The sequence below is a fragment of the Aricia agestis genome, chromosome 1 (genome assembly GCF_905147365.1).
Source record: "Aricia agestis chromosome 1, ilAriAges1.1, whole genome shotgun sequence".
Taxonomy (NCBI): Eukaryota; Metazoa; Arthropoda; class Insecta; order Lepidoptera; family Lycaenidae; genus Aricia; species Aricia agestis.
The window spans coordinates 14927895-14953198 of record NC_056406.1 but is presented as its reverse complement, the minus strand read 5'-3'; the positions used below and the strand labels follow the sequence as shown (position 1 = coordinate 14953198).

The 25304-nt window shown below is 38.8% G+C and overlaps 3 protein-coding genes across 3 annotated transcripts; 2 read left to right on the top strand and 1 right to left on the bottom strand.

Moving 5' to 3' along the window:
* Positions 1–1039: 1039 nt before the first annotated feature.
* Positions 1040–1747, top strand: LOC121731996. Its single transcript, XM_042121727.1, is given in 1 exon segment — positions 1040–1747. A coding segment is annotated over 1 exon segment (708 nt).
* A 1018-nt stretch (positions 1748–2765) lies between these two features.
* On the top strand, positions 2766–20471 carry LOC121734371 (GATOR complex protein WDR59). Its single transcript, XM_042124984.1, has 15 exons — positions 2766–3043; positions 3121–3328; positions 3461–4042; positions 4357–4430; positions 4548–4883; positions 5652–6014; positions 6237–6390; positions 6878–7061; positions 9751–9871; positions 10149–10400; positions 11152–11351; positions 11605–11717; positions 12413–12417; positions 13817–13822; positions 20461–20471. Exons 1-12 carry the CDS (start codon positions 2795–2797, stop codon positions 11693–11695), a joined length of 2814 nt encoding a protein of 937 aa, XP_041980918.1. The 5' UTR covers positions 2766–2794; the 3' UTR covers positions 11696–11717; positions 12413–12417; positions 13817–13822; positions 20461–20471.
* LOC121735080 lies at positions 14853–24387 on the bottom strand. The gene is made up of 9 exons (XM_042125806.1): positions 24271–24387; positions 23579–23716; positions 23190–23369; positions 22322–22568; positions 19545–19723; positions 18061–18142; positions 17726–17888; positions 16002–16160; positions 14853–15022 (listed from the first exon to the last, which is right to left on the bottom strand). Exons 1-9 carry the CDS (start codon positions 24295–24297, stop codon positions 14995–14997), a joined length of 1203 nt encoding a protein of 400 aa, XP_041981740.1. The 5' UTR covers positions 24298–24387; the 3' UTR covers positions 14853–14994.
* Positions 24388–25304: the final 917 nt, after the last annotated feature.

The following is a 25304-nucleotide window of genomic DNA, read 5'->3' as shown; positions in this document are numbered from 1 at the left end:
TCTATGCATCTGGGAAGAATATTTCTCAGGTTGTTGAAGCAATCAATGTTGCTTTAGTGAATTTGTATAATTATTTTTGTAGCCTTGATCTTCGTGTCAATCCTCTTAAATCTAAAGTGGTTATATTTGGTAAACAGAATCACAATATTCCTGATGTGATATATAACAATTGCATATTACCTAATTCACTTGAGGTGAAATTTTTGGGAGTCATCTTTACACATAATTTGACCTGGAATATTTATATTAAACGCCTAATCAGTAAGGCTAATAAAGCTTACAATATATTAAAATCCTCGAGTGGTACATACTGGGGTGCAGACCCTAAAATTTTGTTAATGTTATATAAATCTTTAGTTCGTAGTCACTTTGAATATGGTTTTTACTGTTTTGCTGCAGATTCTAAACTTGTAAATAGTCTAAATATTTTGCAAAATAAATGTTTGCGTGTAATAACTGGGGCATTCAGAAGTACTCCTGTAAATGCATCACAGATTGAATGTAATGTTCCACCGCTAGCCATTCGATTCAATTACTTGAAAGAAAGGTTTCTTTTGAAATTATACAGCGCATCTAGTAATAGTCTCTTAGTAAATCTTTTACATTCACCTACTTGCATAGGTTTCAAACCTTTCTACATGTTGCAAGATCTTTCAAGTTTTATAGATTTTATTCAAAATATTAATATTTATCGATATAAACACATTTTACCTTGCTATGATCCTTCATCACTTTTGGTAGTAAGTTTCCAGCAATGGACATAATTATAAACAAGAAAGCGGATTTGCCCTCAAAAAAGGAAGTTTATACAATGTTGTCACAGTGGTCAGATCACAAATTGATATATACAGATGGATCCAAGAGCGATTCAGCTGCATCTTTTGCTTTTTATGAGCCCTCTTCAAATATGGCTATTGGTAGGAGAATTTCTAATATTGCTAGTATTTTTACAGCTGAAGCTGTTACTATTCTAAATGCTATGAAATATATTAAAAATTGTTATTCAGAACATAAATATTGGATCATAGTTAGTGATAGTATGAGTGTTTTAAAAAACTTGGCAAATAACACATTAAATGCTATCACTAACTATATAATTTATCAGATAAAATAACTATGGGTCGAATTGTCACAGTAATTAAACATGGTAGTTAGATTTGTTTGGATACCATCACATATTGGCGTAGTAGGTAATAAAAAAGCAGATTCCCTAGCCAAAAAAATTGTTGAAATGGAAAACTTAACACCTTGCTCTGATATTGATATGTCTGTGCCTCACACAGATGCTGTTAGCCTTATAAAGCGGCGTATGTGTGAAGCATGGGGAAGGTGTTCATATCACTGCATAGAAAATGAAAACAAGGGTGCTTGGTATAATAGTTTGGACGTTCAAATCAACTCTGTTCCTTGGTTTTGTAAGAAAAGTGATTACATAAATAAAAAAATTTATTCAATTATTAGTCGTATGCGCTTTGGTCATTGTCGTTTAAATTATCATCTTCATCGCCTCAAAATGGTCAGTTCCTCATGCTGTGATCGTTGTCAAACATCAAGTGTTCAATCTTTACATCACCTCTTCTTTGAGTGTTCGTCCTTCAACATTCAGCGCCTTGTGTTGTCGGGCGAACTTTTAAAAATTTATGAGAAACCTGAAAATGTCCCGCTGAACATACAGGAGCTACTTAAGAATGCCTCAACTTATTTATATTTGTACAGATACATTTTGGAGACTGTAGGGGCTGTATAATTATTTAATTTAATACTTACATATTTTTAGAGGTACATAAATATTAATAATTGTCTTGTACTATAATAATTAGTTGTTTATTATTTTGGTAAAATTTGAGGTTGGTTTTAGTTCTGACCAACGAACACAGATTACTAGTACCTATATATTTCCAACGAATACTATACTCACAAGGAGAAGAAGCGGAACACAGATTACTAGTATATATTTGAAGCGGAACTTCATAGAAAAAAGTGTACCCCTCAAATTCTTTAGTACCTGTGAAGTAGGGGCAGAGGGCGCTGAAGTAGTGATGACGTCAGCTGGCGGGAAATTTAAAATTCTACCATTCTCTATAGCGGGAAATTTGAAGTGTAAACATATCTATGTGTGGGTGAGCTTTCACCGACACAGAAGTGCACACCCCCTGGTTCTGACTTATAATTAATGACGTTGACATATTTTGACAATTTAAAAGTTTGCACAGTCTATGGTTTGCACCATTTACTTGTGGATTTCATATACTCGGATCCAATGATATTCTATGTTACTAACGTAACTTGATTGGAAGTTTACGGTAGCAACGCGTTGCCACTTCGAAGATGCCTGCAGGCATATCTCACATACATAATGACATAGGTAACGAATATATGACTTGACATTGTCTTTTGAACAAAAAAGTGGTTACGCATTTCTGAGAATATTTTGTAAGACATTGCTACTCTAGTATTTTAGAAACTCATTTCTCGGATCTGAAAAGAAATTGAAATTTCTTTAATGTTTTACGAACAATTTACGAAAGGTACATATTACAGAACTTAATTTAAACTTATGGAAAATTCTACGAAAGACTAGGCGGTATGGTCGAAAGACTATAAGCTATAAGCCTGCGCCTTGGGCGCAAAAAAAAAAATGATGTCAACTGTCAAGTATTTGTCAAAACTCAAAATTTTGAGAGAATTTGTTGTTTTTAATTTATTTTATTATTTATATAATAATACGGTGTTATATCCTCGAACCCTAATAATTATTAATAGTAGTAATGCTAGTTTTTTAATTATAATAAAAATGTCAGTCCATTGGAGTTCAGAATTAATGAAGTGGGAGTATAGGGAGTTGCAGGCAACTGCTATGTCTGTTGATTACTCCGGCAATAATGTTTTGCTGGCTGGACGAAGGTGGTTAGCTATAAAACAGATAAGCTTGGATGAGGAACCAGGTGAAATAGTAAAAAAATACCCACGACATAGCAAATACGACGCTGCAGGTGCAGAGTGGTGTCAAACTTATGCAGGCCAAAGGCTTTGTGCTATTGCGGTAACGTTTTTTTTAATTATGCTATTGAAAAATTTCTTGTTACTTTTTGTAACCTACAACCTTTATAATAATTGCAGAGCAATCAACGTGTTGATGTGTATGAATGGCGAGCAGGCAATGACCTTACTAATATCTGCTCACTAAAAGGACACACCAGAGTTGTAAGTGATACTCACTTCCACAGACAAGATCACAACTTGATGGCAACTTGTTCAATTGACACCTTTACACATCTTTGGGACTTGAGAGATGCAAGAAAACCAATGATTTCCTTATGTGCTGTGGGTAAGTAGTGTGAAAGTGTACAAAATATAAATATTATGCTAAGTGCTCTTGCTTAAAAACCTTTATAATCTTATTATAATGCTACAGCACAAACATATTTTTATTGTAATAAAAAAATGTTTCTATGTTCAGCGGGTGCATCTCAAGTTCAATGGAATAAAGTAGCCTCCCACATGGTGGCCACTGCACACGATGGTGACATTAAAATATGGGACTATAGGAAAAGTTCATCACCACTTCACTACATATCTGCCCATCTGTGTAAAATTCATGGAGTTGACTGGAGTCCACATCATGAATATCAATTAGTGACCTCTAGTCATGACGGCAGCATCAAATACTTTGATATCAACAATGCGCGAAGGCCAGAGAATATTATAATGACAAATTTCCCTGTGTGGAGGGCAATTTACACCCCATTTGGTTGTGGACTTCTGACTATTGGAGTTGGATGGGGAGGCCTGCCAAGAGTGGAGCAGGCCGGAGTTATTGGTGTATGGATAGGTGGTACTTTAACCCACAGACTAGTAGGTCACACTGACACTGTACAAACTATGGTTTGGAGACCAAATACTTTACCATCCACATATCAATTGATAACGTGGGGCAGGGACCAGACCCTAAGACTTTGGTCAATGCATCCTTCCCTTTTAAAAATGTGTTTACATTACTTACCTGATGAATCAGAAAGTGAAGATGATAGTACTAGTGATGGTAAGTCATACTTTTTGATAAATACAAGTCCTAGGAAAACAGATACATATTGTTTGTAATATGAATTATTTTATAATTTAACACTAATATGCCAAAGACCTAATGAGCAATGACGAGCCACTAAGGTGATTTAAAAGAAAACTACCGTAGGACCTACTGTAGGCTGCGTATAATATAGAGTGTACTTGATGCTGGTCAAGTAACGTGCAAGTCATCTAAACAACACAACAATTACTCAATGTCAGGAGACAGATTATATAAATATTTAACACTATATAAATCATGTTATTAATATTGTTTTATGAATATTTCAGCTGTCAGCTATGCCTCTACAGTTAGCTCAATGAATGATTTGTCATTAAGTGATAAAACCCAAGAAGCTGTAATGGTAAGTTACAAGTAAATTACATAGAATATAATTGCAGGAAAAATCATGATAAATACTTGAAGTAAAATACTTCAGTTGAATAACATGATTTTCAACCTCAACTTTATGATGTTACAGAACAAAGCCAACAAAACCATTACCTCAATAGATGAAGAATTTGAATCAATAAGAGAGATGGCTAACATTGAAGTAACTGACATGAACATTGAAACTAGGACTTGTCAGATACATTCAGAGAGAAACGGATACACTGCCAACCTTCAAGTGACCTTCCCCAGGAATGTCACGGAACAAACCATACCAAAGTTTTCCTGGCTATCCGGCACTAACGTCGATAGCACCACCACAATCAAAATTCTCCAAGCTATAAACAGAACAGCTTATCGGAAGAAAAAGGAGGGACATAGATGTCTATTACATTGTTTGAAAACGCTGGCGACATCCATAGATGAGGTATCTACTTTAGCTCTTATATACCTTTCACAAAATGAAATAAAAACAAACAAAGAATACATCTATATATTAATACGTGAGCCAAAAACTTTGTATCCCTTTTCACAAAAAATGGGGAAACGTAGGTGAATGAAATTTTGCACAGTTATAGTTTATATGGTGAAGGAGTGCATCAAGCTAATATTATTTTGAAATTATGCTTTTATCATATATTTTTTTAACAAATAAAACATTACACACACTACAACACACACTAGGAAAAATGACAGATTTTTGAGTGACAAGCTTTGAATACATATGAATTATACTCTTTTATTTATGGTTGAAGTCTGTTGACAACAAGGTGACAAATTGAAAATGGATTATAGTTTTTTTTTATTGAATCTTAGATACTATTAGACAATGCTTACAGATCCACTCTGAGATCAGCTGAGTCCCAGAGACAAGAGTTGAAAAAAATAATATACGATAAAGTCAATATTTTTTTACAAAAGGTAGTAGTTCTAATGTCATTGAAACTAAGGTCAAATTTCGACCATTGGGCGATCTCTAGTTTTGTTAAATGGACGCTGTATCATCCCACAAAATATTACCTATTAAGTTTTGAATGCAGTCATGTTCTTTAGATCATTTAGAACAAGACTGCATTCATAATTTAACAAAAAACTGTTTTGTGGGTAATTATTACACAAATAATTAACAGCGACCAAGTAACATCTCTTTAAATGTATGTTGGAGATCTTTCTATTAAAACAAGGTTTGTTTAAGATACCAGTGAAATCAAACGATGACTCCGACTCCATGAAATCGAGCCAGAGGAGTCAATCGGAGAGCGAGAACGCGGGGGACTCGTGCATACCGTTCCCTCGGACGTGCGGCGCGAAGTGGTGCGGCGTCAGTACGTTAGTGGTGTTCAACCGGCCGCCTAACGCTAAACGGCTGTCACTGAAGCACGACGGGACGCCGCGCTCCATGTCGTCGCTGTCGCTGGGTGTGTTTGGAGCCGGGTACTCGTCGGTGTCGCCGCACGCGACCACCACACCCTCGCCCACCAACTCCGCGGGATTCCCCCAGTTACACCACAGACACGCCTCCAACTCCATAACGACGTTCTATTTTCAAGATCGCTGGGTAATTATTATCTTACATACTAAGTTATTCCCAGTTTATTGTCAAGAAAGGAAAGAGAAGAGAGAAAGAATAAAACTATTTATTGTCCCTTTTTAGTTTCTTGGGTCTTAAAGTATCTCCATACCTTTCTTCAAAATCGGTCTGTAGTGTTGGGACTCTACAAACATACAAAAAAGTAATTAACGTTTTTTGTTTGCGTAAACTATGACCAATATACTGCAGAAAGCTCAAAGTCGTCGCGCGGGCAGCATGCGCAGTCGCGGCAGCATATCGGGCTGCACTTCCCCGCGCGTCGTGCTGTACGAAGGCGAGCTTCTGTTCCCGCTCAGTCGCACGCTGGCCGAGAACTACGTCATCAACCCTGACAATCCAGTAGGTATGAAGGCTCTAGTGTTCTCTATATTATAACTTTAATTAATGTTTTTTCTTTCTAATACAAACAAATGAAGGCTATCGCTTATGAAAGCCCTCATTTTTTGTTTTTCTTTGACTTCATATGGAGTCATCTTTGACAGCATAATATGGACCTTTTGACACAGAGTTTCACCTGGTCCCTGGCAGGTGTCGAAAAATTCTTATCAGCTTTCGAAACCACAAAGCCAAGTGGCGCTTTATGTGAGTCGGGTCTTCCTACCGGCAAATAAATATCGAAAACCCTCATAAAACTACAGTTAGATAATGATTGGAGTACGAGACTTATGAAATAATGCTACAAATGTTTTGTGTGTTACGATAACCGAAATAATATGAAAACTGACATTCATTTATCTTGTTTAAGAAAGCATTTCTATCTGTTACGTTACTTTACAAAACTCTACAAGTATTCGCCAGTATAGTTATCTCTTTCCCTCTCACATGTACAGAGATGTGCGAGCGGAACGCAGCTATATCGTCAGCAGAGGGTGAGATGGAGGTGACGGAGGCGTGGCGGCTGGCGGGCCTGGCGGCGCGCGCGCTCGCGGCTGCGCCGCACGACCACCTGCTGTCCAGCGAGGAGAGCATGGGTTGGGCCGGACACCCGCTCTGCTGTAGCCTCATACAGACATTGTTAGTTGGATTACACATATTTACTGTCTGCTTAGCCGGCTGCCGCTTGGGGATGGATGGGTTAAGACGGCCTATCTTCTAATATTTTTGTGTAAGGCAGGGCTCGGAAACCGGTTGTAGAACAAAACCGGTTTCGGTCGTTGACCCCAAACCGAAATCGATTTCGGTTAAAGGTTGCACTTTACCGGTAAAAACCGGTAAACGCAGAATACCGGTTTTTCTTTAATTTCGGTTTTGGTATTGAAAATTAACCGGTAATTTGCCGCGCGCGACGTTGCCACCGCGTGCGCAAGCGAAAGGTAAGATTTTGCATCAAGGTATACATGGTTGAGAAGGTGCAGGGTGCTGACGGAACTGATTCCTTATAGATACAAGTTTGGGGGTTTCAGCGTTGTTTTAAGAACGGAAAGTATATGTTAATGTGCAAATTATATTCATCAGAATTCAGTAATAGTAATGGACATTGTAATTACTATGTAGTATGTATGTGTGCTGTAGGATGAATATTGTTACGTGCTAGGGTTCGAGGATCTGGAGAGAAAGACCTGCTGACTCTCTTGAAGACTTTATTAACACTGCACTAAACACTAGGTCACAACACTTAGCACTAAGTCCAAAACACTAAGCACTATCACTGTCCTAGGTCGTAGCCAAGTCGTAGGTTTCACTGGTTCACTCACTATTGATCACTTGTCTTCACTCCGAAATCGCCTTGACGATCGTTTGAACTGAACTGAACTCGCCGGGCCTGCCTGCGGCTTTTTATATGGCGAGACGAATTCCAGAAAGTTCCCGATTCACGTAAACAAGTAAACAACCGTGGGAACTTTCTAGGAGGCTCGAGCATGTACCACAATAAAACTGCCGTCCTTACGATAAGTGCAGTAAGTTGAATTTAATTTAGACCTTATGGACTCAGTCATAAGGTCTAAATTAAAACACGTAAACACGCAAATAAATAAACGGTAAACACATAAACATTGGACCTTTCTACAAGGTTCGAGTATGTACTTGCGCACCTCATGCCATCTAGTATTGAGTAGGGGATTTATGTTGCCTGTGCTCCCTCGGTAAGCTTCGCTGGTTTGTCGCTAGATGGCACCACGTGTCCGTATACCATGTATACGGACACGTGGTGCCATGACACGACAATATTATGATTTATGCCTGTTATCGGCAACCATCTCGTTTCAGACAATTTTGATTTTTACAAAATGATTATACAGATTTTAATAGGTAATTAGTTTTTTATTAGGTATTTAACAACTATCAGTTAAAAAATGTAGTGTTTATTTTTTATTTTACTCGACTTAAAAAGTGTATTTGTTTTATAGTCTAAGTCAGCGGCAGGCAACAGGCTGACCGCGGTCCGTGTGCGGACCGCGAAAGGTCGAATTTCGGAACGCGAAATATTGTAAATATTAATTAAAAAATTTTAAAAACTTATGGTGTATTCCGAACACTTTAAAGAATTTGCTCCCGTTGGAAATTTAACTCAAAAGTTAATTTTTCAACAAATTAGACAAATGTTAAGTAACGAAATTTTTACTAAAATTATTTATACATTTTTTTTAATGTACAATGAGGACGGAAGTTCGAGAAAATTTCGTTAGTTAACATTTGTCCAATTTGTTGAAAAATTAACTCTAAGTTAAATTTCCAACTGGAGCGAATTCTTTGAAGTGTTCGGAATATACCATAAGTTTTTTAAATTTTTAAATTAATATTTAATACCTTAAAAAATAATCAGTGTGACGTGCTCGGTTTTGAAGGCGGAGGCCTATTACGGCCGTTAAATTACGTCGTACGGCGGGCACACGGCGCGGGCGTACGCTTTTCGCAGTAAATTAGTAACTAATCCATGGTAATCTACTCGACACAAAGTACACGCTCGAGATAAAAATTATACTAGCAGCGCTAAATGAGGTGGGCGCCCGCTCGCGGATTCGTGGCCCGCGGCGGTTTTTCGACGCGTGCGCCCGCGCTCGTATCCGCCCGTGTTTTAGCGTTGGCCCTCAGGGCCGGGACACAAAAACACGATACTACGTCGTATCGTGTTATTGTGTCCCGACTCCCGGCCCTTAGATCTCTGTATGTCAAATCTAACATTTCTTTTTAAATTAAAAATTAAAATAAAATAAATAAAACATTCTAAAATTAAAAAAAGTTAGGTGAAAATAATTGCGAAATTATCTTATCAGCTCCCAAGCGGGCCGCGATAAGTGATAAAAATAGATTTCCAAGAAGCGCGATCGCGCGCGATTTTGAAAACCCAAATTAACCGGTTAATTCTTTTAACCGGTTAATTTGGGTTTTCAAAATCGTTTGTGTGTTAGTAACCGGTAACCTTTACCATTTGGGTTACGTAAAAACCGTTCGCTTGTTTAACCGGTAAATAAAAGAACGATATATTTACCGGTTTTTAACCGAAATAAACCGGTATTTTCAAACCGGTTCCGAGCCCTGGTGTAAGGTGTAAGAGACGTTGTTTTACAGTCTCTAACTAAAATTTCTAGCATTTAAGGTTTGGGTTTGGAATTTGTAGTAATAAAGGCAGCATTCACTTGAGTATTTTATTCTTTGAGTGTGCAATCATTAACAAAATCATTTATCTTATAATAGGATTTAGAACCTTCTTCAACTACTTTATATCATTGTATTAATTGACTGTGATTTTTTCAACTTACAGAATATCTCATTACGCCAAGTCATCGGATCTGCAGACGGCCGCCATGTTGGCGTGCGCGTTCTCCGTCTTCAACGACCCGACTATATCCAGTTCACAGTCTACTATTAGTAATTCTAGTAATGTAAGTAATGTTCAAAACACTTAAACAAAAGAAAATACCAACACCAATTAGGTATTTTAGGTTACTTAAAGGCTCCCACACACAAATTTGGAATTCGCATCGCATCGCAAATATCTGCGATAAAACTCATATTAAAAATGACATTACGATGCGAATTCGCAGTTATGTGTGGGAGCCCTCATGGTAGTTAAGCTTTATTATTAGTCCATATAATTCTATTTACTGTCACAAAAGGCACTATTCCTATTCATTTAATGTTTTTTTTTTATTCAATCAGGGCAACAGCACGTCGCCGTACAGCACAATAAATCAGTACAGCGAGATCAGCGCCGACGGCTGGACGCTGCCCATCATACTGCGCAGCAACTCATGCTCCGAGGCTGAAAATCTGAACACCGACTACACGGCGTCTAAAGCCGACTCCACCGAGACGGTGGTGGACGAGTCCACGGCTCACCTCTACCAGTGCTTCAAACGAGTCTACGCCGACATACTACATAGGTGGCAGCTTCTCTATAAGAGAACTGAGGTAAGAAATATAAAGTTTGGAATTTTCGTAGAAAATGAAATTAGGGGATATTTTTAACGATTTCTGTTTTAAATTCAACTTTGTTACGCCGAAATTCGTTTGTCTGGCAGGAACCGCAATATTTATTACTTAGATGGCGCCCGCTGCTACGTTGCGTCTGATTATAGTTTATCGGGTTTAATAAACCGTACATTTTCCGCAACAAAAACTATGCTATGACCTTTCCCGAGACTCAAAGTATCTACAATCTGCATACCCATCAAAATCGATTCAACGGTTTAAACTAACGAGTTAACAGATACATAGACGTGGGAGAGCCATGCTTCGGCACGAATGGGCCGGCTCGACCGGAGAAATACCACGGGCTTACAGAAAACCGGCGTGAAACAGCGCTTGCGCTGTGTTTCGCCGAGTGAGTGAGTTTACCGGAGGCCCAATCCCCTACCCTATTTCCTTCCCTACCCTCCCCTATTCCCTTCCCTCCCTTATTCCCTTCCCTTCCCTACCCTCCCCTATTCCCTTCCCTCCCTTATTTCCTTCCCTTCCCTTCCCTCCCCTATTACCCTATTCCCTCTTAAAAGGCCGGCAACGCACCTGCAGCTCTTCTGATGCTGCGGAAAGTTGATTTCCATTAGGTGACCCGTTTGCTCGTTTGCCCCCTTATTTCATAAAAAAATAGACGCATTTACAATAATTATATTTGCATTTATAGTATGGATACAAGTGTCTCAGAACTAAATATACTCTTTAGGTGATGAAGCTAGTGCGGTCGGCGCACGACGCGGAGTTGACGTGCGCGCGATGCGGGCGCGGCGCGGGCGGGGCGGGGGAGTGCGCGCACTGCCGCCGCGCGCCGCTCCGCTGCGCCGTGTGCGCGCGCACCGTACGCGGTTTAGCGGTAGCGTGCGCGCTCTGTGCGCACGCCGGACACACACAACATCTGCTCAAATGGTGAGTACCCATTATGAAAACGCAACTAATTTATTACTAATTTTAGTTATTGCTTTTTTGCGTCTAATCGGTAAAATATATATTATGTCGGTTACTTTTATGAGTTCTGCGAGTTATAATTTTGTCCTTCTAATTTTGCAAGTCTGAAATTAGTTCTGTGCTTACAATATTGTATTTGGTGATTCATGAGTGAATGCCCAGCTCGAGTATAGGTACTACGTAGCTAAGATTTCTCCATCGATTGTCCGGTCAGGTTCTCGGCGCACGACACGTGCCCGACGGGGTGCGGCTGCAAGTGCGTCATCGAGGGCTACTCCGTGTGGAAGGGTGTCAAGTACGTATGACGAAATGTCAAAAATTAACACAACTGTAATCAAAATGACGTGACTGGGCACAGAATTTCATACAAATTCTGACGTTTTATATTTAATTTTGTGCCTCGATACGGCGTTTTGACTCTAGGGCCTTACACGTAAATCGAAAATTTCCAAGCTTCCATGTTCGCGCAATAAGTACTACTACAAATTTATTTATCTAATCACTTTGTTATTTAATTTATTTATTCCATTAACACCATTTATAGCATTTTTATAATCTAAAACCTTTTTATACTAAAGGCTTTTACGCTAGTGCATTTGAAAGGGTTCTATGAAATCTAGCTAATCTAGGGGTATTTACTATTTAGTACTACTACTTTATTGAAGTTATCAGTCAATGTTCACGTTAGTTGCGATTTGCGCATTGCTAGATTGACTTTCATAACGTTTAAGAAAACGGGAAGTGTATTATAATTATTTATGCTACGAATAATAAAAACTATTTATTATTCGTAGTATTTATGTAAGTTGCATTTTTATATTGTGGAATGTAAATACTGTTTTATTTTTCCTTAAAACTGTGTGTATATTACCTATATTACAATATAAGTTTATAATGCATGCCCATTTGCGCATTGACATTAGCCGTAAAAAGGAGATGTTATTAATTCCTATTTTCGACATTTAGTTAATATAATGTTCCCTGGGCTGTAAACTATGCTACGATACTTATCTAAGAATAAGTTTAAGTAACGAAGACTGCCACTTTTGTAAATAGTCGATAGTAAGTTAATAAATAAGTAATTGACAAATGGTTGTAATTTTTTATTTAAAACTTTATTCATTAAAATTTCCTTAAAATACATAAAATTAATGTGCGCTACAAATATTAAAGGTTGTGGAATGTTTAACTTCTTATTAACTATGCAAGTAATAAATTTCAGTCTCATACCTATAAGCAAAACTGAGACTTAAAAAATAATTCACAACAAATTAATCGAACGATTTTTACAAACACTTTTTAACTATTCTCTAACTTAATAGCCTAATTTCATTAAATGCGTAAAACAAACGAGTAGGTACCGAGTAGGCTTTCATAGAAGGCGAATATTTCTAAGTTGGTTTAGGACTCGCTTATAGCTGAAGAAATAAATAAATATAGGGTAAATTACTAGTAGATTGGACAGTACCAGTCATTGAACAAAGCACAAAAACACCATATTTATTAATGTTGCTTTAAAAACTGCCTGTTTTTAAAGTAAAAGAACACCTGATTTTAAAGAAAAACTGGTAGTTTTAAAGCAACCTTCATAAATATGGTGTTTTTGTGCTTTGTCCAATGACTGGTACTGTCCAATCACTAGTCATGTTCACCCTACATGATTTTTAGTATGATAATATTTCAGTTAAAGGTAGATTTGGCTCAAAAATATTTGATTCGGCACATTTATTTCACAACATCGAAATTTGTTTAGGAGGTACCTAGATCCTGTAGGCCGCTTGTACTGGATAGTAAGCTGGAACCAATTAAATATTGTGACTTTCTACTTGTAAGTTTTGGTTACAGTCACCTGAGTGAACAAAAAGTCTCCATTGTGACACTACGATCTCTTACACGATACACAAATTCTTAATTAATAAAAGTATTGTACCACCAGATAAATGGTTTTTTAGGCAAAGACAGGCCTACGCTATCTGGTCGGATTATGTAGAGTCGGTTTTGGTCGTGATATTTCGGGCTTGACATAACCCAACAAAATTACAGAGGCCCGCCATCTGCCCATAAATCAATTTCTTTGTTAGTATAATAAACAAATTACTTACAAAATACATTGTACAAATAGGCACCAATTTATCAAGCAACTACAACTATGAAGGATCAATACAAAAATTAATATGTTCAAGTAAATTTGTAACGTTTGGAATTAGTTAGGTCGATACTTATTTATACAGATTAAACTAAAGTGTAGAATATTCTGTACTTTCTATAATAAATATTTACATGCCTACTACCAAACCTATAATGTCTATAGGCACAAGTAGGTACTCGGTAGTATTGGGCAACGCCACTCAACGGTCAAGGAAGGTACTAAAAAATAATAATCTTCAGATATCATTACATGGAAAATTACGAGGGCTAAAAAGCAGGGCCTAGTGCCAAAATATCACTAAAATTGTAAGTAGTGTGCGTTATTATTAAAATTATTATGGTATTAAACAAACCCAAATAATTAATATCCATATAATTACAAAGCTTTGAGCAGTGACGGATTAAGACTAAACTCGGTCTTTAAACCTTTACCGCCTAAAACATTAGTTTTTTCCTAGAAACTTTTTTGGTGTCGTTTATGCAGGTGACGTGAGATTGAGACGTGATGCCCTAAGGATGATTTGTTTTGTGCTTCTTGGTGCCCTAGGCAATGAGAGATTTTCATTTTTATTTTTAACAATCTTAACTAGATGGCGTAAGGATAAACACTTCTAGATTTTCTATTGGTTCCTCACAGATCTGAAATTATCATGCAGGTTGGCATCACTGACTACATATGGGTTGTGTTTCCAAAAAATATCAGTGAACTGTCAAGTGTGACATAAATCAAAATATCTAAAACCTAAGCGATCATTGGCCTAAGCGATTAGGCCAGTATACTGGTAATAGTTTAGGAACACGCTGACATAATAAAAACTTGTCAAACTGAAAACTGACAACTGAAAGAGTTTTGGCGGCCATGTTACTTTGAAATTTCTTCTACTTTTTATTGTTGGTGTGGTTTTTATTATTTTTTCCCAAATTGTGTTATTTGGGTTTTCGATGTTCATTATTGGTAAAATATTGGCCATTAAATATCCGTTATCGTGCAAAAGTGCAGGTAAGATGTTGCCAAAACCAACATTTATAATTCCTGTGACATTTAGTGTGAATATCGATAAATAAGGCTATTTCTTCCGTGAGTTTTAACTAAAACATCGTTATAATAACTTTATTAGCCTATTCATTGGAATATCATCGTGTCTTTTTTAAATTGAAATGTATCAAGTTTTACATGCTTTTGCCCACTTTTGTAGCAATTATTGATGGTATTTCCTGGTATTATCGATAGTTGTCTACCCATACGCCATCTAGTTACTAAAATGGAAACTGTTTGACAATCAAATTGAAAAAATAAGAAAATGCCTCATTGCTAAATTCGATTATGGGTTAATCCGTCACTGGTTTTGAGTATAAAGTACAGAACCATCCACAAACACTATCTGCGCCAGTCAGTCTACATTCTACTGGTCTAGTGTAAAACCATGCACGATCCAGACAGAAGAGCTTTCGCGTCTCAGAGTCGGGTCGTTCTATTGTAGCAGCTAAAAAAAACAATAACACATATTTAATATTAGTATTTCTAGATTGTCTTATCTAAAACCTAGCCTAACTCTAAGTGGTCCCAAGTGAGATGTAAGGGTTAGTGGTGTAGCAGATTACCTATTTTATAACAACAAAAAGAAACTTGAAACCCAGATACAAACATAACTACAGTCTATACTTTATGCATTTTAAATCTAAATATATCCGTGACTCGTTTACTGAAAAAGGCACTAAAATAAGGAATACGTACTGTAAAGAAATTCATATAAGTTTCATGTAAGTTATAACTTTACCCGTTGAAACCAGTTTGTAGAGGCTGTAAACGTCTAAATGAGAATTAATTTTATACGATACAAATACAATAAACTATATTTAAGTATAGTATGAGAGTCTCGAGAGAGATTAGTAAATAATAATAATATTTTAAAGACTTTTAAAGAAAGCTGAGACGGATACCGACGACGTAGCGTCTCAGAGAGTTGTAAAGTGTATGTAGAGGTAGAATGTTGAAGTGTTTCAGTCGACGCGAATAAGTCTAATGTAGGGAAGTGAATCAGTCAATGCGAAACAGCCTAGTCTACTGTAGAGTGGTGAAGTGTATCACAAGTGTTTAAAGAGCTGTTAATATGTGACTCGACGTGGGTCAATTTAAGAGCCCTGAAGCAGTTAAGTGTATCAGTCGTCACTGGTGGGCAGGCCAGTGACGACGGTATAGGGCGAGAGCAGGATGATCGGGCAACAGTCGTACCTTTCTAGCAGACGGCGCTTGAGCGCGGGCAGGTAGGTGACGTAGATGAAGTGTATCTCGACACGAGTGTTTAAAGAGCTGTTCATATGTGAGTTGGCGTGGGTCAATTTTAAAGCGCTGAAGTTTATCAATCGACATGGATCTGACGGATGTAGAGCAGCTAAGTGCATCAGTCGTCGCTGGTCTGCTCGGTATAGGGTGAGAGCAGGATGATCGTGCAGCGGTCGTACCTTTCTAGCAGGCGGCGCTTGAGCTCGGGCGGGTAGGTGACGTAGATGTAGTGGTCGTCGTCGTCGAGCGCGTCGTCGGCCGCCAGCCCTGCGCGCGCCGGCGACGAATGCGTCGTCAGAGACACTGATGCGCTGCCCGCCACGCTGCTCTCCTCGGAGCTGATACATTTTAGAACATTGTTATTTACTATATTCTCCTTATGCGATCTGTTATGTACCAACCCTCTAGGGACTAGTGCTGCGACCAACTAATATCAGAAATCTAGATGTTGAAACTAGGTCTCAGTTGCGGGGAGTCAGATCAGTTGGCTCTGAATCTTCTAACGTGACGGTTCTGCCAAGGGGTGCCATTCGTATATCCATATTCTCAGCCCCGGATCTGGGGGGGGGGGGGGGGGCAAGCCGGGGTCTGTGCCCCGGGCGGCAAATTCAAGGGGCGGCCAAATTCATACTTCACGGACCAATGGACAACTCATCATTGACCACGCAATAAAATATATAAGAGCACAAGTACAGCAATTTCATGGCCATATCGACTTGACCGATACCCTGAGCGCGGACTGCGGAGTGAGACGTGCTGCACGAACATTTATTATTCGCGAGGCGCGTAGGCATAGTTCAAAATACGCGCCCGGCGGGGCTAAAATGGTCGCTTTGGAGAATCATATAATTAATCATAATATGATTAATTTTTAAACTCCACTTTGCGTGCAATTCATATAGTGATTCGATTACATCAGTGATTGGTCTCTCGCACGGCGACCAATTATTAATCGAAGCGAATCACTATATGAATTGCACGCAAAGTGGAGTTTAAAAATGAATCATATTACGATTCAATATATGATTCTCCAAAGCGACCATTTTAGCCCCGCGGCTCTCGCACGCTTTTAAACCCTACCCTGTTAATTATATTATATATCGTACATAATATTGATAGCTGAAATTATATGGATGATAAAGGTGAAAATAAACATAAGTAGGTAGGGGGGGGGCGGCGGCATGGGCGTATATAAGGGGAGGGGTCCTGGGGGTCCGGACCCCCCCACTTTACTATCCATCTTACTTGTCCAATCGACAATATAATATTATTGTCATCGATTGTCATCGGCGAGGTACATATTGTATTTTTTTTCTATTTATAATATTATAATTAAAAAAATTATACTGTGGAGCGTGTCCGTAGGCAGAGTAGGTATTTAGGCTGCTGCAGAACCCTTCATGGGCGAGTTCAACTCGCACTTGGTCGCTTTTTTACGTTAGGGACCCCCCCGCTTATCAAAGCTATATATACGCCCGTGGGGGGTGGCATTTTTTTTTGCCCCGCCTGAAAAAAATTGAAGATCCGGGGCTGCATATTCTTTTGTGAGTTTATTGCTAAATAAAAGTGTTATTCCTTAAATCTTTCTAAAACCTAATCCGATAAAAGGGCCCAACATTCAGATTAATCAATCAGAGATCATATTATTTTATAACATCAAAGGGTAAGATTATGGCCGCACAATTAGCGCCACATTCCTGCCTCGCGCTATCGAAGTTTCTAAGATTGGTAAGCTTTGGTAAGTCATATCGTCTGGAATGACGTCAGTGGGCTTCGGCCTGACCGAGCATGCTAACTCGCTCGGATGGATCGGAAGATCTTCCTTTATGGCCACCCTGAATATCCCTATAGTAACCTTGCTATAACTTCTAAAGTATGATACTATTATGAAGTATGAACTCACTCGAACACAATCCATATGATGTAGTAGCACATGCAGAGCGCGAGCGCGAGGCCAGTAGCCAGCGCCAGCAGCAGCGGCCAGGGGAAGGCGCGCGCGGTCGGCGTTGTGTCCTCCCAGTAGCGGTCGCAGCTCAGGTACCAGCACACAGCGCGCTGCATCTCCTCTGTTATCGAATTATTATTACAAGACGTTTTAGGCGTGGATGTGCTGATTCAGCCGGAGTACAACAGTGTAGCATAGTGACATTACAGAAAACTGGCTTAAAACAGTGCTTATAATGTGTCAGTATCTACATAATATCAGTATCAAAATACTATGTATTATGTTTCACATACCTTCAAGTTCTACAAACTGATGATGCGTGAGGTGTAGAATAAGTGTCGATATGCAGGAGTGCACTATTCGTTCACACCGCACCTTAAATAAGAAATATAATAATAATTTGAATAATTTATTGTTTAAGTACTAATTTAAAACTTTAATATTCACGCACACCACGAGGGCCTTAGAACTGATTTAAATTGGAACATACTCCCTAGTCCAGCATTTAGTGATGAGCGATCTGCTACTGGATGGAAACATAAATACAGCTACTGCATTTAGAGATGCTAACGCCTGATCAATGTAAATCAGCACGTGATTTGTACTATCAGAGAAATTGACTCATAGGCAGATGGCGGACCTCACTAATTTGGTCGGGTTATGTCAAACCCAACCAACGTCATAATAATAATTAACTTTGATTTGACATAACCCAACCAAATAACATCTAAGGTCTTTCCTTATATGAATCAATCTCTTTGATAGTACAAAGAGTTAATGGATCAGCCATCAGGAGATCCTGGCGCCTACTACTGTATCGATATAAATCAGCGCTGGCTTTGCAAAGTATTCATCTACTAGATGTCCCGCGCGGCTTCGCTCGTGTAAATTAGGAATTTTACGAAAACCGTACATTTTGCGCAACAAAATAACTTACGTGAACGGACACGTGGTCTACTCTATATCTGTGCCAAATAACATAAAAATTGCTTCAGTAGTTCGTGAGATAAACCCTTGCCAATAATTTTCCTTGTTTTAGGGTGAAGCCAAAAGAGTTCCATATAAATTTTGAGGAGTTTCCTCGATTATTTATAGATCCCTCAGATCAGATTTTGTGAATATAGTACCAAATAGGGATAATACTCTGTACACTAAAAGGAAAATTTTGAAAATCCGTTCCCAAACAGCGGAGTAATCGTTGAACATAAATAACGAACATAACACCTCCTTCACATTTTGAAAGTCGGTTAAAATTGTAGCCTATTTGTTATTCTGATGTATAAGCTATATTATTGTAAAGTTTCATTTAAATCCATTCAGTAGTTTTTGCGTGAAAGAGTAACAAACATCCATACATCCATACATCCAAACAAACTTTCGCCTTTATAATATACGACCAAAAACTGCTATTTAATAGAATTCTTTGTATACGACGACCTTTATAATATTCGACGACCTCTGTGGCTCAGTGGGTGGGCTGTCGGTAGCTCAAGCCGGGGGTCGCGGGTTCGAATCCCGGAACAAAAAGTTTTCAAAGTTCCTGGGTCATGGATGTGTATTAATTTAATATATATTTAATACTATTAAATATGTGTATCATATAATAAAAATCTTAAATATATGTATAGTATAAAAAGTATTAAATATATTTCCGTTGTCTGGTACCCGTAACACAAGTCCTTCAGGTACTTAACACGGGGCCAGACTGACGTGGTGTGAAGCGTCCATAGAAAAAAAAAAGTTGGATAGTAGGATAGTAGGAAGTAGGATTTTGTACCTTGAGCCCCTGTAGGTGTGCGGGGTCGCAGGCGGCCCGCTCGGCCTGCAGGTCGGCCAGCTTCTTCTGACGGCTGTCGGGCGGCAGGGACGACTCTACCGTGTCCGCGTCGCACAGCTCTACTGTCTGGTTTGCGTCGCCGTCGCCGTCGCTGTCTTCTCTGGGCTTAGGTTCTGCATCTACAATGAGAATATAACTATTACACAATATTTGACACGAAATAGAAAAGATAGTCGAAGGCAACTGGAGGTACTTATAACACTTATTGTAGTTTATAAAAATTCCTTGGCACAGCAAGAACAAGTATTTTCAGTTCCATGATAGGTGAGCGCTTATTTATGAGTTATGACTTATGAGTCACGACGGACCTTGGATAGTAGTTTTGTCTTCCAATGTCATAGATCATTTGAAGAATCATGATATTTATTTTATTTATTTATTTATTTATTTGGTCTGCCAACAGGTCTACATCTAATAAAAAAACTTATTTCACTAATATTACAACACGAACCTTATTGAGGTGCAGACCCAATTACAGGCAGACTCAGCATGCAAATAATATATTTATAGCGAAATTGCTTTTATGAGGTCGATGATGACAATATCGCACGTTAAGTTGGGTAGGGGATTTCTGCTAGCACTCGCTTAAAAGGAGCAAGTTTGTGAGCGGTAATGTCAACATCGAACTCCTTGTACAGCTTGTTATGGTCTCGATATATTCTCGGTAGCATGCTATGATGGCCTAAATTGGTTCTGTAACCCTTTACAGAAAACACCTCTCTCTTTCTAGAGTTAGGTCTTGGAACAGAAAACATTATTCGTGACAGGAAGTCTGTTATATAAGTTATTTAACATTTTAAAAAGAAACATCTGATCAGTTATCCACCTACGATGCTCAAGTTTCTGGATATTGAAGTATTCTAATCGTTCGTCATATATATTTAAAACATTATACTTTTTTTGGTGAATTGTTAAAAAGAATAAGAATTTTCGTTGAACCGCTTCTATTCTATTAATATGGCATCGATAGTGTGGACTCCAGACCGGGGAGCAATACTCCAATACCGTTCTCATAAGCATGAAATACAATAATTTAAAGGGCGATGACGTTTTAAAATCTTTACAGTTCCTCCAGATAAAGCCCAGCATCTTGAGAGATTTAGTCACTATGGTATCAATGTGGTTAATAAACGTTAAGTTTTCATCAATAATTACACCTAGGTCTCGCACCCGGGATACTCGATTAAAACTAGGCCTTACATCCGTTGTGGATGATTTATACAGTACTAGCGGCCCGCCCCGGCTTCGCACGGGTGGACATTGATTTTTAAATATTTTTTTTTCAATCTTTATTTCTTACTCAATCTTTATGTTAAGCAGAACATAAAAATGGTTTACACCTTTCGTCCGAAAATCCCAAATATCTTACGGAACCCTATTTTTTTCCAAAATAAAATTTAGCCTATGTTCAGCAGAATTAATGTAGGATTCCAATGGTAAAAGAATCTTTCAAATCGGTCCAGTAGTATCGGAGCCTATTCAAGACAAACAAACAATCAAATCTTTCCTCTTTATAATAGTAGTGTAGATAAAGTACTGACTTATTAAATAACGTAAAAAAGAAATAACAATCGAAAAAAAATCGAAACTCGAATGTATGATGATACCACCTCTTATAGAAAGATGTTGGGCAAGCGTTAGCGCGATGTAAGAGACGCACGGCGCCATCTAGTATGAATTTTTGGAACTAACTTAATTTGAACAAATTTTCGTATTTTCACCCCCTTACAACCCTTTTTTCCAGTAAAAAAGTAGCCTAAGTCCTTTCTCAGGCTTTAGACTATCTGTATACAAAATTTCATTACAATTGGTTCGGTAGTTTTGGCGTGAAAGCGAGACAGACATACAGACAGACAGACAGACAGACAGACAGAGATACTTTCGCATTTATAATATTAGTATAGATTTTTCAGAGCGAAGTAACCACTCCTCAAATACTGTAGTGTAGCGATAGTGTTCTGCTTTTTCGAGAATTTAATAAAATTGCATTTTTTAGCGTTTAAAGGAAGTTTGTTAGTTTCGGTCCAAATATGTATTTGATCTAGGTCTAGCTGTAGTTGAATGATGTCAAGATTGCTCGTTATAATTTTATAAATCTTAAGATCGTCAGCAAAAAGTAAAAATTTACAATATTTGATGACATTAGCAATATCATTAATAAAAATCAAAAATAATAGGGGTCCCAAGTGCGAACCCTGGGGCACTCCAGAAGTTGCAATAACTTGCTTTGATTCATACCCATTTGTAGTTACTTTTAAAATTCTAGAATCTAGGTAAGTACAAAACCAAATTAATAAATTACCATGAATCCCTATCTTTCTTAACTTTACCAATAACAGTTTATGGTAATATGATTCATTTTTCTAAAATCGCAAAATGCAACTCTGCTTGCAATTCATTTTTGTACTGATTTGACATTTGTCAGTTTGACAGTTTTGACAATTCATTTGCTGAATTGATTGAGAGGAATTGCTAAATGTGACCATTTTAGCCCCGCTGTACTTACCTGGGTCTTCTAGCGAACAATTTTGGGGCAGTACTCGCCTAGGTTCTCATATAGGATCATATACATAGCATCAATGTTTTAAGTTTTGAGGCATTTCTCGTATGAGTCTTCTATGTTACTCATCAATCGGCATTTTATATAATTACGGCAGTACTTGCCTGTCTCTCTATGGACTTTATCTCTACGATATAATCGTTGGAACAGCACTTGCCTGGGTCTTCTACATGATCAGTCTTGGGGCAGTCGGGCAGCGGCGGCGGCGGCGGGCGGTGGCGGCGGCGGACTTTAGCGACCTGCCGGCTGGCGGCGGGGGCGAGCGCCTTGCGGGCCGCGTCGCCGTCCTGCCACACCTCGACGTCGGTGCCGGGCGCGCTGCCGGCGCTCAGCAGCCCGTGCGCCACCAGCACACCGCACCGCATTATGTCGCAGTAGTCCGCCAGGCATACTGCGTCCTCCGCCTGCTCAAAAATATTATTACCTTCATTTCGTCACTAAAATGTTGCTTGAGCTAAAATGCCTTATGAGTTGGTGGAATACGCTAGATGTTAAAAAGACGTCTGGCTATATCACATTCATAGATTTGATCTTTAGGCACCTATTAAAATCAAAATATTGCCTGCCCTTTATGCCTACTTCTTACAGACGAAGCCGTCGACAAGTGCCGTTCGTCTGTATGAAGCCTTAGTTCTCTTTTTTTTTTTTAATGAAATAAGGGGGCAAACGAGCAAACGGGTCACCTGATGGAAAGCAACTTCCATCGCCCATGAACACTCGCAGCATCAGAAGAGCTGCAAGTGCGTTGCCGGCCTTTTAAGAGGGAATAGGGTAATAGCGGAGGGTAGGGAAGGGAAGGGAATAGTTGAGGGTAGGGAAGGGAATAGGGTAGGGGTTAGGGGATTGGGCCTCCGGTAAACTCACTCACTCGGCGAAACACAGCGCAAGCGCTGTTCACGCCGGTTTTCTGTGAGAACGTGGTATTTATCCGCTCGAGCCAGCCCATTCGTGCCGAAGCATGGCTCTCCCACGTATAAAATCCCTCCCGCGTCTAAATGGACGCTCGAAAATATGTATGTAATTACTTTGTTAATCTGGTTCTTGTGTCGCTGGTCGAAGTGCGTGTCGAGGTGTCGCTCCTCGTAGAAGGACTTGCCGCAGAAGGCGCAGGTCCACTGCGACGGCCTGTGCTGCAGCTTGGCCGCGTGCTGCGGCGCGAAGATGTCGCGCGCGGGGTGGAACGGACACTCCAGCGGCAGCTTCACCTGAAATACGAAGTTACAGTACCTAAGTGTGCCCCCTAGACTTAGATGTAAAGGCTCTTTATCAAATACAGAACATCTGTAGTAAATTTTTTAACTGGTGTGAGTATAATTGAACATGTTCTTACATACATTTTTTGAGAGAGGTGAATACTGAACTTAAGTACAAGTAGATCTAGGTTAAAATTAAACGAAAAAGTTCAGTAACTTACCTGAAATCTTTCTAAAACCGGCAACCATTTGTTTTGTATGACTTTTCTTACGATTTTGGAGTTGTCACGAGGACAGGTGATCTTGAAGACGGAGGGTCCCGGCCACGGTATCAGCGTGAGTAGAATCAGGGCCAGGACCTAAAAGTTATTAAATATTATCAATTGACATTTCAGCTGAACAAATTTTTTATATAATCTGCGAATTCATGATAAAAAAAAATAGAAACTTAATTTGAAATGCCGGGTAGAGCGGATGTTTTATATATTCGGGCTCGCAGATGCTTGTTCCTAAGTTTTCGTGCATGTTTGTAAACTAAATCATTGGTAAATAGAAGATCACTTTAAAGTTTTGTGTTGAAGCTTTTTTAACAACTTAAATTAAACCTGCGTGTGAAGTTGCTATGTACTTACATATTCGGCTCTACCTCCCCTGGAGACCGTACCTAGTCGTTTATTGAAGTAATATGAAATATCTAAAATTATTTCATACCTATCACAAATTCCTCATAACATCTAAATAAAGAATCAACTCATACAAGCTTCAAAGCTCTTTTTTTAAACCTAACCTTGAGCATTCGTAATTATCGAATTGATAGACTTTTTTGACTTAACGTAAAAATTATAGGTTAGTTTCCTTTATTTATTGATTTTTGATACTAACTATAAATCCCAATCGACGGTGGAACACTCACCTCGAAGGAGAACGACGTGGTCCTCATTCATATCTTTTGAACGACTATATTGTATAAAATTTGTCCCGACACGATTAAAACTAGAGTCCAGTTAACACGGAGTCAACTGTAGTGTCTGACATTACCGCGCCGGGGGGCGCATGCGCGGCTTTTCCCCTCTAATGTTATTTCGTTAATAAATTAAACTCCCCCATACACTTTCATAACATTTTAAGAACACACCTAAGCCACATTTAGAGGCAGGGAATGTTGCTGCACTCGCTATATTTTTTGCTAACACCTATTACACAACTTTACGGGGATCGTAAAACTTAACTTAGAGCATTATCTAGAGTTACGTCGACGTATGTTAAAATGGATGTATGAGACAACTAAAAATTCTCCACAAAAAGTCGCATAACGCACGGAACTGAACAATTTTCTATGGAAAAGGTATATAATATAACCTTTCCCCGGGAATCAAATTATGTCCATACTAAAAAAAATATAATGGCACTAAACCGATTTTTATGAAATAATATAAAAATCGGTTTAGTGCCATTATATTTTTTTAACTTAAATAAAATATAATCTAAGGTATGCGCTACCCATTAAATATCAAATCTACTGAGTGTCCGCACGCGAATCGTGTCACCCCGGGCCGGCGGCCGGGGTTACGCGGCTCTACGCTTGTAGGCCTTGTTACTTGTAGCACGAAGGTCTGCGATATTTATTTTTTCTAATATATAAAATTCTCGTGTTTGAGCGCGAACTCCTCCAAAACGGCTCAACCGTTTCATGAAATTTTGTATGTACCATCGAGGAAATTGATTCATAGGCAGTTGACAGACCAACGTCATTTGGTCGGATCATGTCAATTCAATGTTTGACGTAACCAAACTACGTAGGTCCCTCATCCGACTAGGAATCAACTTCTCTGATAGTACCATCGAGGAAATTGACTCCTAGGTAGTTGATGGACCTACGTCATGTGGTCGGCTTATGTCGGAATCGACATAAGCCGACCACATGACGTGACCGATCACAGCTAACAT